The sequence below is a fragment of the Muscardinus avellanarius genome (genome assembly GCF_963383645.1).
Source record: "Muscardinus avellanarius genome assembly, chromosome: 14".
Lineage (NCBI taxonomy): Eukaryota > Metazoa > Chordata > Mammalia > Rodentia > Gliridae > Muscardinus > Muscardinus avellanarius.
The window spans coordinates 82323866-82338268 of record NC_137800.1 but is presented as its reverse complement, the minus strand read 5'-3'; the positions used below and the strand labels follow the sequence as shown (position 1 = coordinate 82338268).

The 14403-nt window shown below is 40.6% G+C and overlaps 1 protein-coding gene across 1 annotated transcript; it reads right to left on the bottom strand.

The window, feature by feature from the left end:
* Positions 1–243: 243 nt before the first annotated feature.
* On the bottom strand, positions 244–1185 carry LOC308273451 (putative olfactory receptor 2W6; the record flags this gene model as incomplete). Its single annotated transcript, XM_080710568.1, has 1 exon — positions 244–1185. Exon 1 carries the CDS (start codon positions 1180–1182, stop codon positions 244–246), a length of 939 nt encoding a protein of 312 aa, XP_080566694.1. The 5' UTR covers positions 1183–1185.
* Between the last annotated feature and the right edge of the window lie 13218 nt (positions 1186–14403).

Sequence of the window (14403 nt, the reverse complement as noted above, 5' to 3'; positions counted from 1 at the left end):
AATGTCTGGCGACTACATTCACAGCTAGTATTAGCCTAGATGACCGGTTCTACTGATTAAAGCCCTCTCAGCGATGAATGCTTGGCTTAGAGGAACTTGAGGGGACTCAGAGGAACATTGCGCTTTCTCAGCCTAGCTGACCACTGACTCCCCATCTCATTAAGTGCCTCTTGGGCCTACAAGCCAGATCGTTCTGTATAAAGAAGATAGGTCAAAAGACCAACCCAACCTGACCATGGCTTGCTACGCTTCTGCACTCCCCTTCCCCAGCACCTTCTTGATGGCCTCTTTAACATCTTTGTTTCTCAAGGTGTAGATCAGGGGGTTGACACTGGGCGTGACAATTGTGTAGAAAAGAGTGAGGAACTTTCCCTGGTCCTGGGAGTAGGTGTTGGCTGGCTGGAGGTACATGTAAATGATCGTGCCATAGAAGAGAGACACAACAACCAGGTGGGAGCTGCAGGTGTTGAAGGCTTTCCTGCGCCCGGCGGCAGACTTGATCCGCAGCACTGCATGTGCGATGTGGCCGTAAGAGATGAGGATGAGGATGAGAGGGGCCAGGATGATGAAGATGGCTAACGCAAAAGCCAGCGCCTCCAGGGCCGCCGTGTCCACGCAGGCCATGCCGATCAGAGCGGGCATCTCACAGAGAAAGTGCTCCACCCTCCTGCGCCCGCAGCGGGGCAGCATCAGTGTCTGGGGAGCCATGATGAGGGAGTTGCCAAAGCCGCTCAGCCAGGCTGTTGCAGCCAGCTGCCCACAGAGCCGGGGGTGCATGATGACCGTGTAGCGCAGTGGCCTGCAGACCGCAGCGTAGCGGTCGTAGGCCATGACAGCCAGCAGCACGCACTCCACCCCTCCCAGGGCCAGGACAAAGTAGAGCTGGATGGCACAGCCCACGTAGCTGATGGTCTTGTCTGGGCCCCAGAGGTTGTAGAGCATCTGGGGGATGGAGCCTGTGGTGAAACACATGTCCAGGAATGACAGGTTGGCCAAAAAGAAGTACATGGGTGTGTGCAGCCGGGAATCCAGAGCCGAGAGCAAGATGATGGCCATGTTGCCAAGAAGCGTGAGCAGATAAAAGGTGAGGACCACCACAAAGAGGGTCAGCTCCAGGCGCGGACGGTCGGAGAAACCGACCAGGATGAAGCCGCCCACAGAACTGGTGTTGTCTTGTTCCATCACCTGTGGCCCTGCATTACCTGTGGGGAGGAAGACCGGCCTCGGTGAGGGAACAGATGGCCCTCACCAGGGCCTTGCCTGACCTGAAATCTCATTCATTCATGCTGGGTAAATCATATTTGGTCTGAGGAGCACAGGATTGTAAGGGTTTTTCAGATTCCTGGCTATGATTATTTACCAATATTTTACATCGCTCTTTTCAGTTTGGTAGGATGTAAAAATTACTTTCAGAAAAATGAGTGATTTAAGCACTCATTTTTCCTACTTTTTGAAAATATAGAGAAGTATCAAATTTTCCTAGACATTATAATACCTGGACAGGAATAGCATCTTGGATTACTCGGTCAGAAAAGCATCTTTGCTGTTAGGCCAAATCTGATGCTAAATACTATCTTGTTAGTCATGAGAAGCCCGAAGTCACGCCCACACTGAGCAGGGTACAAACCTGGTTTGGCCACCAAAACTCAGCCGCTGTTAGTGCAGCCGTACTCGCCCCCGGGGTACAGATGGCAAAGCACCAAAGACTGAGACCTATAATTTTTTTTAAATAGCTGGAAAGACATATGACCACGAATTCAAAATGGTGAAGAATATCTCTCTTTTCTATTAGTCTTTACAAATTTCTGTTTTAAACATCTCAACATATGAAAGAAAAAAAATCAAATTATGAATGACAAGTCATTTAAATATCAGTGTGTTTAATACGATGCATCCGTCATGAGCAAGGCACTGTGTTAAACATCCGACGCCGCTCATCTCCCTTCATTCCCAATCTGCCCAGGAAGACAGCAGTTCCACTGTTTAACGTGACTGATGAAGCGGCTAAGTCAGGAGACTGGAATGTGCTCCCACTGCCCAGAACGCACAGCAAGCACGTGGGACGTCAGGCTCCCCTGAGACTTTTCCCCAGAGACCCCTCTTTCCACCATGACCCCCGTTGGAGAGTTAAGAGCCATGATGAAACTAATTCTGCGCCGAAGGAAACTCAGTAAGTAAAATGAGGCTACCACTAACATCTTTTGATTTGTTGCACAGAGTTGAACAAAAGAGTCTTACTGCTTATAAAATGAATAAGGCAGGTAGGTAGTTGTCATGGCACAATAGGCCTCCCGCCCAAAATCATATTTCTTAGGCAGAAAGTGAACAAAACAGTTAAAACTGCCTGCCAGGATATGTCGATACTGAGTGCTGGGAATGGAGTCAGCTGGCCCTGGCCATCTGCGCCACCAGGAGCCTCACCAGGTTCATCCTCAGAACTTTTCTGACAGGTGTGCATGCATATAAATACTTATCCATCATAAACAAAAGCCCCATTTTTTGTCCTTTCTTGTTTGTCAGATCAGCCAAGGACTATCCAGTGAGGACCATCCTTGTAAGTCCTCCTGCATTTTTTGTTCTATATCAGCATTCCTGGTGGCTGTGGCCCTCTATTCCTGTCTGCCTTGCCCCTCATTTTGCCATATCTGTTCAACCGCTGCTGCTCTCTGCCAAGCCTTCCCCCTCCAGAGGCTGCAGCCCTGCTTTCCTGGACTTCAAAAACCTAATGGCAAGTTCTTTCCTGGTTCAAGAAGAATATGTGAAAGGCTATAAGTGTGTGCCCTATCTGGACCTGAAAGAATGGCTCTGAGCACAGTGACAAGTCAATTCTTTGAACAGGGCCACCACATCACTCATTAGTTAGCACAGTGATGTCACTTACCACTTCTGGTATTTAAATGTATCTTCATTGTTATGGAAAAGAGGAAAAACTTGGACGTGCTCTGTGACTTTTGGATCGTAGAGCAGACTGAAATCTCAGAAGAGTTTTAAACAATCAATCACACAATGCTCCAATATCAACTTATCTAATAGTTTACAAGAAGCTCAAAGGCAGATTTGTGGCTTAGAGTCTTTGGATAAAGGAATGGAGTCCCAGGGTTAAGAAAGAGGGAGGGCCAGGTGTGGTGGTATATGTCTGCAATCCTTTTATTTGAAAGGCTGAGATAGGAGGATCACAGATTTGAGGACAGCCTCAACTACTTAGTGAGACCCTTAGCAACTTATTGAGATTACTGTTTCAAAATAAAGTATAGAGCCAGGCATGGTAGCACATGCTTATCATCCAGTACTTGGGAGGCTGAGACAAGAGGATCATAGACAAGAGGCTGGTTTGAAGCCAGCCTCCACAACTTAGTGAGGCCCTCTGCATCATAGGGAGACATATACGGCTAGAGTGTTACTTGGAGGTAGAATACCCCTGGGTTCAATTCTAGTACTAAAAAAAAAAAAGAAAACAAAAAGGAGGGGAGAGGAAGGGTGCTCAGATCTGGACCAGCTGTAGCTTAGACACAGTTCAGAGCAAAGGCCTAGAACACAACATCTCAGGCTCCTTCATGAGCCTCCATGGTGACTCAAAGTTGCTTTTCAACATGCAACATCTATGATCACCAAGAGCTCATTATGCAGAATGCTAATTCGTATTTTTATTCTTAATATTTGTTGATTTGGTTGATCTATTGATGCTTTCGAAGTTTGTTTTTGGAAAGAACTCCATTAACGAGCTCAAAAATCTCTCTGTAGCTTCCTCAACAGAATGAGTCATACTAAGCCACAATCTTTAAAATTTGATCAAGTCTACAGAAATAAAGTCATAGAGCCGGGCGTGGTGGCGCACGCCTATAATCCCAGCCTTTGGAAGGCTGAGGCAGGAGGATCGCGGTCCATGGACAGTCTCAGCTACTTAGGCCCTCTGCAATTCAGTGAGACCCTGTTTCAAAATAAAGAATAAAAAATTGGGCAGGGGGAGTAGCTCGGAGGTCAAATGCCCCTGGGTTCCATCCCCAGACCCGCAAAAAAAAAAAAAAAAAAAAAGAAAGAAAGTCATAGATATTGAGTGTGATATATTGGTATCATAAATATCACTGCCCGTGACTTGACCGAAGCAGCCTAAGATTCTAAGAAGTCGGATCATCTGGCAGGGTAGAGGCCCGGGTCACATTCTTCCTGCACAGGATCATTAACTTACCAAATGTGACAGCAACCTCAGAAATGCCATGTCCTCAGTTCCTTTTCTTTCTTGGGACTTACTTCATAGTCCAGGTAGAACCATTATGGAACAGAAAAGGAGAAAAGGGCGGCACTTAGGAATCTACAAACAAGGAAAGATCAAGGGGCGTGAGCATCCCACCGAGCATGCTGGCTGGATGAAGAATGCCGGTGACTCCCAGCAGTCCCAGCTCCCGGGGAGGGTGCAGGCTGCTCACACCCACTGCCTGCCCCGGGAAGGGGTCTCCTCCAACCTTCAAGATCGGAGGACTCCTCTGGCAAGGAGGAACTTTCTGTGGGCTTCAGAGTTGATATAGGATCGGATACTTCCTTCTCTGCCTCACTCTATGGAATAGAACTAAAAAAGAAAAGAAACGAAATCCCTTAACTAATTATCTCTAACAAGGGTTTGGGAAAATGTGTAGTCTCCGAGGTAATATTGCTATTCCCAACACACACACATGCACAAATTCACGAGAGAGAGAGAGAGAGAGAGAGAGAGAGAGAGAGAGAGAGAGAGAGAAACACAGATACCACAGATACACACACCCCACAGATTCACTCAAGAGAGGCAGAGATGGCACCAAATCTTCCTCATTGAACCTGATTTCATAGTATTGAAGCACATCGTATTAAAGCACTGAAGCACAGAAAGTGACCACCCAAATGCGGCTCAGAATCGACCTTCGAGTCAAGGACTGAAAGTGTACTTGTGTGCCTCTGTTTCATTTTCTTATACATATTCTCTACAATTTTCTCTATGTATGCAGTGAAACTAAGTGCTATTTCTAAGTGCCTTTGACGTTTTGTTTACTTAAGAATGATTTTTTTCTTATTTCTTTTTTTAGATTTTATTTCTTTATTTGGAAAAGGGTCTCACCAGGTTTTTTTTTTTTTTTTTTTTGAGAACCTCACTACATTGCTGAGGATGGCTTTAAACCTGCGATCCTCTGGTCTCAGCCTCCCAAATACTGGCTAAGAATAATTTTTTTATACCATTAAAAAATCTGTAACAATAAAGCCTAGCTGAAATTCTTCTATTCTAGACATATATATTAAAAGGAGGATGGATTAAAAACGAAAAAGATTGATTTTGACTTCTAAAATGAACACAAAAACACAAAGTTGACCATATCTATTAAAATAATTTGATCTCAATTTGCCTAATTCAGTGTGAAATCATTAAAATTATTTTAAGAAATTTACTATCCATCAGACTGATAAATGACTTTACTTGAATAAGTCATAGAATAAGTTAACATGTTTGGGTTTAAGAAAACAATAACATGCACGTTCTGTTTCAGATTACTATGTATTAAAGTTATAAGGTAGGAAATGTAGAAACAACTGCATATCAAAAGCATATATTCTATAGTTAGCCATCGAAAACTTTTTGTCTGGTGCTAGAGATTAAACCCAGGGGCAGTCTACCTCTGAGCTATATCCTCACCCTTTTTTGGGGGGGAAAAGTGCTGGGGATAGAACCCAAGGGCATTCTACCTTCAAGCTACACCATCAGCCCAATTTTTTTATTCTTTATTTTGAAACAGGCTCTCACTAAGTTGAGGAGAGCCTCACTTAGGTACTGAGGCTGGTCACAGCCCACATCCTCCTGTCCCAGCCTCCCAAGTACTGGGGTTACAAGCACCACCACTCCCAGCCTTTGATTTTTGAAAGAGGGTCTCACTAGGTTGCTGAGTCCGTCCTCTTGTAACAGAATTCCAGCCCCTGCCCCAATTTACCAATCAAATAACTGGGCAAGCCTCTAGGAAGAAGAAAAAACACGTATTTGCTAACAAATCAGAGAAACCAGTGAATTTAAGAGGTCTGGAAAATGTCCTGGGTTCTCCCTAAACAAAGGAAACAACTTCCTTTTAAAGGTTAGCTCTTCAGAGTCAGCTTGACACAATTCATATATTCCTAGAATTGGTTCTTCTTTCTCAGACCCACAGGTGTCAGGTCTTTATATCTTTGATCAGAAAACTGTTCAGAGCCTGTTATTGTACTTTTACTGAGGCGAGGCAGAGGACTCAGGAACAAGAAAGATTAAAAGAGGTCATCTAGCAGGGTGTGGTGGCGCACACTTGTAATCCCTGCACTTGGGAGGCTGAGACAGGAGGATCACAGGTTCGAAGCCAGCCTCAGCTACTTAGTGAGGCTCTCAGCAACTTAGTGAGACCCTGTTTCCAAATAAAGTATAAAATAGGTCTGGGAGTATAGCCTGGAGGTAGAAAGCCCCAGGATTCCACTCTCAGTACCACCAAAGGAAAAAAAAAAAATAAAAGAAGCCATCTGTATAAAGAACAAAAATAAGGAAGGTTAGTAAGATATAAAAGTAACAGTGACCAGGAAAGGACTATGAGAATCAAAACCTCAGCCTTTCTGAGGACAGCCTGTGTGAACAAGGATGGGGAAGGTGAGCAGACAAGTGACATCAAGAGATTAGATCTCACCAGCCCAGGAGATAATGATTCAAATTAAGAATTGAAACTGGTCAAAAGAGCCGGGCGTGGTGGCGCACGTTTGTAATCCCAGCATTCGGGAGGCTGAGACCGGAGGATTGTGGTTTGCAGACAGCCTCAGCTACTTAGTGAGGCCCTCTGCAACTCAGTGAGACCCGGTTTCAAAAAAAAGAATAAAAAATAGGGCAGGGGATGTAGCTCAGAGGTAAAATGCCCCTGGGTTCCATCCCAAGACCTGCCAAAAAAAAAAAAAAAAAAAGAAAGAAAGAAAGAAAGAAACTGGTCAAAAGACACTGGATCCCCAAGACCCAATTCTGACCAATCATAAAAGAGCAAATGGGGAAACTCAATAAGGTAGAAAAGCTCACTTCCCAAGAATTTCAACGATTGTTCTTTCATAAACCCCTTCTCCCTGTGTGTGGGAGAGCTACTTTTGTTTTCTGTCTTTCCTTGACTTAAAATAAACTTTCATATTTCTATACCCTCCAATAGTTCTTGGGATTTATTTGTCAAAATCCACTGAACAAGAACCCACTTGAAGAAGACACTTCATATTGTTATCATGACAGGGAGAAGACAAAAGAGGGGAGGGATAATGTCGGCATTGAAATAAATCATCTGTTAGCTGCCAGGATCAGAAGCAGGTCCCTTACACTGGGACCTGACATCTTCCTGTCTCAGCCTCCTAAGTACTAGGATTACACCCAACTTGACTTCTAAGGGGTAGAAAATATACTTTTATTTTTAATAGCCATGGAATTTTTTAATCAATTAACACGAAATACTACTACAAATGTGCTTTGCACATTTAAAACATTGTTTAAATGGTAATGATAATTATTAATATTAATATCCTGGGATCTACTATCTTCAGATGCCATTTCTGGGTACTTTTGTCAAGTAGAAACAAAAACATCTGGTCATTGTCGTGTCAAATATACTTTAAATATAATATTATTAAAGTGACATTATATGACCTCAATAACACTAATTATACTGGTGGAAGTGGGATATATCATCCAGAAGCAATAAAAATACTATCATTTTTGCCAATTTATAAACAAATGGTACAACATTTTTGTCAACAGAAATATTAAAATCAAAGATGAGCTGTTGAAATCAATCAGTACCAGTTCTTGGCACAGTCAGATGAACTATTCCGCTGAGAGCTGACACTGGCACTCAGATTTAGTTATCACCTCATACTATTATTTCTTCGCCTAAGTTTTTGCTCAGAAACTTAGGAGAAATACCCAGAGAATTTGATGCTCCCAAGAATTTCCTGCCTGAGGTAATGAGTCCCTCTGAGAAATGGAAGAGATGAAGTTCTCACGGGGAGGTTGGCTCAGTGAAGGATGTTAGTTGTCAGCAAAGGAAGAAAACACAGCATTTTTTAACCTTTATTGTTATTCTTCTTTTTCTCTCTCTCTATTTTTGGCCATATCCCTTCTGTCCCTCTCACTTACATGTGGCTCACCACATCCTCAAACCATCAGAAGCACATTTTTTGTAAAATTAAGTAATACATCCAAGAGTTACAAATGATTGCAAGAAATACTTCCTTGCATGTTACGATATGATTTCATATATTGTACTAAGACACTACAGAATGTCTTCAGAAAAAGAAAAAGCCTGTGTCAGTCATTTTCCCACCAAATGTAATTACTTTTATTGCAACTTAATATAATCATCATCACTAGTTTTTGTGGAAGTGAATATTGATAATACTTTTATTATACATAATCACAAAGTTTGATGTCAAAAATCTATCTTTCCTTTAAAGTTTATTCCCCAGCCTTGATTTTCACCTCTTTATGATTTGTCCAGTCACCATGGCTTGAAACTCACCAGTCTTAAGTCATATCTTCCTGTGAGTACTCATTTATTTCTAAATCTACCACATCTGTCTGTCATATCTGATTCTGCCTTATTTCTGCTGCTCTTGCTCTGCCCTGGCAACTCCTTAGTGCTCGTCCAACTTGTTATGGGAGCCTGTTCACTGTTAATTTCTTGTGTCTCACTATTTCTAATTATTTTTCACTTTGCTACAAAAGAAGCCTTTTCAAAATATAAGTATGATGTCCATGGACTGAAAGTCCTGAGGGGAAAGCCTGATTGCCTAAAGAAAGGCATACTTGATACTGATTTTGGTTCAGGACCAACTCTAGATCCAGCTCTAGCCAAAGAACTCTTGTTTATTTTATATTCCAAATACATGAAACAACTGACAATTTTCTATAAACAATGAAAAATGGAATCATCCCTGAAAAATAATTTGAAATAAAGGAAAAAGAGTATTTTGGGAGATATAATGGATGCCTTAAAAATTAGAAAATCTATTCAGAGGCTGAGGCAGGAGGACAGTAAGCTCGAGGCCAGCCTATATAGGGAGATCTTGTCTCAAAACACATGCACACGCCCTCATTTACTTCCAATGAGGAGGAAAATTAAAGAGTTGTTGTGGAAATTAAATAAGGTAGAAATATCACTGTCCCCAACATAAGTAGATCTTTGATAATCATGGTCTCTCTTGATTATATCTCCCTGCTTACAGTGTTTTTATTCTATGTGATGAGGGTTTTTATTCTATACACTAATAGTAATCAGGGCTTGGGTGAACTACCTTCCTGGGAAATGCTCCGACTGCTTCCTGTTATGTCTAACTCTCCTTCCTTGTGGCTAGAGGCTCTTTATGGTTCTGTGTTAACATTTACTCACTCTATAATAGATTTTAGTTTATTTTTAGTACAACCTAGGTGAAATATCACAAGTTGAATTTTTGGTTAAAAGCGCAAAATGAGAGATAGGAGAAAGAAAAATTTAGAAGGACTTAGTAAAATTAAAGAACCAAAATGCTTATTGTGGTTAGAAAGTGAAGGAATACGGGTACAGGGGTAGACTATAGTGAAGTGGAAGCAAAGAAGCCCTGCAGCTTATCTACTGGAAGGATAAACTCCTTTAGCAAAAAGGCATCTAGTGTTCCACGGTCCATTTACACAAGTACAGTTTATCATAAAAATTATAGACATAAAAAGAAGAATGCCATATGATTAATAATCAAGTTTTTTTTAAAGGCCATACAAAAAGACTACTAGGTAATCCAGATTTTGAAGTTATCAAACAAATATTTGAGCATAGCTATCATTATTTTATTAGAGAAATGAAAAGACAAAAGAGATGAACTTAGGGGAATTTTACCACAGAATTGAAATATGTGAAAAAATAAGGCATACATCCTAGAAATAAAAAGTAAAATATTAACTAAAATTAAAAACTCAATCTGGGTTTAATATCATAATACAGGAATGATGACTAGAAGACAGTAGAAAAATAACTGACAATAAGAAATAAAAAGAAAAAGAAATTATGAAGAGGATATGTCATGCACAAATAGATTAAGATATAAATAATTAGACTACTAGAGTAGAATAGAGAAAAAGTGAAGCAGAATCAAAATCTGTAGAGATAAAGGCTAGGAGTTTTCCAAAATTAATGAAAACCATTAACTAACATATTCAGGATTCTTAGTTAAGGAATAAGAAAAATAGACCAAAAAATCTACTAAGTTCTATCACCTTAGACAGTCTTCTAAAAACATGAACCATGAACCATAAAAGGAAAAGTCAATAAATTAACCTCATCAAAACTGAAAATATTTGCTCTGTGAAAATTTCTGTTAAAAAAAAAGCCAGCTATAGACTGGGAGAAAATATCTGCAAACTACATACCTGACAAAACACTTTTAACTAGAATATGTATAAAGAGTTCTCAAAACTCACCATTAAAAATACAAGTAATTCAGTTGGAAAATGGGCAAAAGACATGAACTGTTATTCATTACAGAGGATGTATGGACAGCAATAAGTACTTGAATTTGGGTTCACCATTTTTAGCCATTAGGGAAATACAAATTGAAATCACAAGAAAGGCCTAGGATGTAGCTTAACGGCAGAACACTTGCCCCCCATACGTGAGGACCTGAGTTCATCCTCAGAACTACAATCACATGAATTACAATGGGATATCAATAGATGATTAGCAAAAGAGTTTAAAAAGTACCAGTAATACCCAACTTAGAAAAGAACGTAGATAAATGATCTCTCATACATGGTTGGCAGGAATATAAATAGTACAATCACTAAAAAACAGGTACTCAAAAAATTAAATATACACTTACCATATGAATCAGCAATCAGATCTTGAAACCTTTATCCCGGAAAAGTGGAAACTTATGCTTACACAAAAATCTAGACATTATAGTTTATAGTAGTTTCATTTGTGATACTCAAACATAAGAACAATGTAAATATCCTTTAGTGTGTGGATAATTAAAAAGTGTTGCATCCATATCATGAAATATTGCTCAATAACATCAAAGAATATGTGCTTAATAAATGATAGTTTAGATGGATGTCAGGGAAATTCAGTTGAGTGAAAAAAGTCAGTCACAAAAGCATACATATGGTATGATTCTGTGTACAAACATTCTCAATATGTCAAAATTACCTAGATAATGAGTACATCCATAGTTGCCCAGAATTAGGAATGGGGGCTATGGGGGCGGAAGAGATGTCTCTATAGAGCGGTAACAGAGGGATGTTTATGGTGAAGGAATAATTTTATATCTGAATTGTGGCAGTGGTTAATAAATCTACATGACAAAATTACATAGAACTATATACACACATTGTTGGGGAAAGAAGGTAGAAATAAGGGAAAGGGGCCGAGTGTGGTGGTGCACGCTTGTAATCCATGTGCTTGGGAGGCTGAGACAGGAGGATCACACTGGTTCGAAGCCAGCCTCAGCTACTTAGTGAGGCTCTCAGCAACTTAGTGAGACTCTCTTTCCAAGTAAAGTATAAAACAGGTCTGGGAGTATAGCCAGAGGTAGAAAGCCCTGGGTTCCACCTCTAATATCACCAAGAAAGAAAGAAAGAAAGAAAGAAAGAAAGAAAGAAAGAAAGAAAGAAAGAAAAGGAAAGAGGCTAGAGTGGACCCTGTGATGTTTCAGCTGGAACTGGAGACATCATTGTGAATTGGTCACTTGCACACATACACACAGAGGTGGGTAGATGTGGAAATAAAAATATATGTATGTTTCTGCGAGTGGATTCATTTTGTTGCTATAGAAAAATACCTTATGCTGGGTATTATATATATTTTTAAAAGAAAAAATTGCTTATTTAACTCATAATTAGGAGGCTGAAAGTCCCAACTGAAAAGGGGCATTGGTGAGGCCCCTTATCCAGGACTCAAGGCAGCTACATTGAGCTGGAAGCACTTGAAAGGGAAAAACCACCTGTGGGAGAAGCCAAAAAGATCAAGATGGGCCAGGCCCTCATTCTGAAACAATGCTTTCTGGGGAACTAACTGGGGTCCCCTGAAAACTACTTCCATTCCTTCCAAGGGCAGTGGCCCCAAGCGACCCATTCACCTCAAGGCAGGCTCCACATCTTGAAGGATTTGTGTTCCACCAATGCTGCCACACTGGGGACCAAGCTTCCAACAGTGAAGCTCAGAGGACAGACCGTGCAGACCACAGCAGTAATTACACATAGGGATACATGGCTAAGTTCCATCTATTGAGAGCACCTGGAAGCCACAACTCAGAGCAATGAGCGCTCCTAGCATCCAGCTCTTGATTTCTAAGTATGTTCTCCAGTGAAAGGAACCCAATGGAGCAGATAGTCACGTTGTCAAGGAGATATGAAGGAAAGGATCCTCCTGCCTTTTCATGGATCCAGAGAACCGGTGGGAGGTAGAAAGGAAGGCGATGGAATGGAGACTGAGTGACTCAGAGATTCAGAGACCGAGCTTCCCACCTCTAAGTGGCCTCCATGTGGGCTAGGAGTGCACGTACAGTTATGTAGAGTGTATAACACTTGATAATTGACTATACTACTAGTTTATATGTTTACTATATATTTTCATGGCTACTTTTAGAATGTATTCATTCCACATATAACAAGAGTTCATCCTAAAACAGTACGCCATGCTGTGCTGGCAGCAGTCTCGTATCTTGTGTTTGCTGTGTCCATTGATCCAAGGACCGGAACCTCTTATGATGTTTATGCAACGAAGCTGCCTGATGTCACGTTCTTGTCCTTGAAGGATACATGGCCCATGGCAGCAGCTGGCAGAGGGAGGATGGGGTAGCAAGACAAGCTGAATCCCTTACCCCAGCTCCCTCCAGAGGCTCAGAAGTCCCACAGTGTGTAGCAAATCTGGTGCAGGAGGGCAGAGCCTTTGTGATTCTCTGTCCTCAGGCCTGAAAATCACATTTTGGCCTCACTCTTTCTGGAGATGTGGAAGGAGAATCTGCATAGTTCATCAGACTATTTTGCTAATGCAGAATCTGGATCTAATATTCAATACATTTCCCATTTTAAACAGAAAAAAAGATGATCAGAAACTAACACATAAGCCGGGCCTGGTGGCGCACGCTTGTAATTTCTGCCCTTGGGAGGCTGAGACAGGAGGATCGCACGGGTTCGAAGCCAGCCTCAGCTACTTAGTGAGGCTCTCAGCAACTTAGTGAGACCCTGTTTCCAAATAATATATAAAAAAGGTCTGGGAGTATAGCCCGGAGGTAGAAAGCCTCTGGGTTCCACCCCCAGTACCACAGAAAAAAAAAAGAAAAAAGAAACTAACATATAAAATTGGTTTTTTTCAGAAGTTCTTATCAAGTAAAATAAGAGAGTTATGGTAATAAGTCGATGTCAAAAAAAATAGTCCTAGTGGTAAGAAGGGAGGCACATGACTCTCTGGTAATGGTGTAAAAGGAAAAGTAAAAATAAGTAAAACGGGAACTTTCACATCGTGTCAACAGTTTTCTAGCACTTTCTATCATAACCCCTCTGAGACACAGTTTCTACATCCATGAAATGAAGACACTAAATTTTACAGAGCATTTAGAAGGACTGGGTAAGATGACCTTTTCAAAGGACTCAGCACAGCCTGTCTAACAACAATAAAGATTTTCTACCAAGATCTTTCTCTATTCTGAGGTCCTGGGAATGTGGACGTTACTTGATAAGTTCTAAATTTAAGGTCTTTTGGAATAATTTCCATTTATGTGTAGTTGGTTCATTCTTCATAACAAATATCTTTTTTCATATCTTCTCGCTTAGTCCTTTGTTTATTTTTAAATTATAATTTGTTCAATGGAGTTACAGCTTGTTAAAAAAACATGAAAATATTTTCACACATGAGTTTAATGTTTCTCTGGACGATCCCACCTTTATTCCTATTCTTCTATCCTGCGGCAACCACTGCTATTACATTTAAAATTTTTAAAAATATACAAGAAACTTTAATTTTCTTCCTTTTTCAGCTTTACTTCCTGTCCTATTGGCCTCCCCTTCCCTCTCCCCCTTTCCATTCTCTTAAAGATATTACCCTAGCTTTTCTCTCTAGGTTATTTTTGATAATTAACTAAGTAGTAGCCCTTTTTTTATTTGTTATGGAGAAGAACACTTACATTTTCTCATGTAATATTATACAAACACAGTACAGAAAGTCATATTCAAGGTGCTTTAAATTATTGTTTTATAAAATCATAAACATATTATGTACATTTTCTGCTTCTTTACTGTTCATTTAGCAAACCTCAGGAAAATACCTCCAAGTCATCTGTTAGAGCAATAATCCCATTTTAGATGAGTGCATATTAATCCATTAGTGAATACATTAATTATTTAGTAAGTTCTCTACCAAGGGATCTATACTTTTTCCA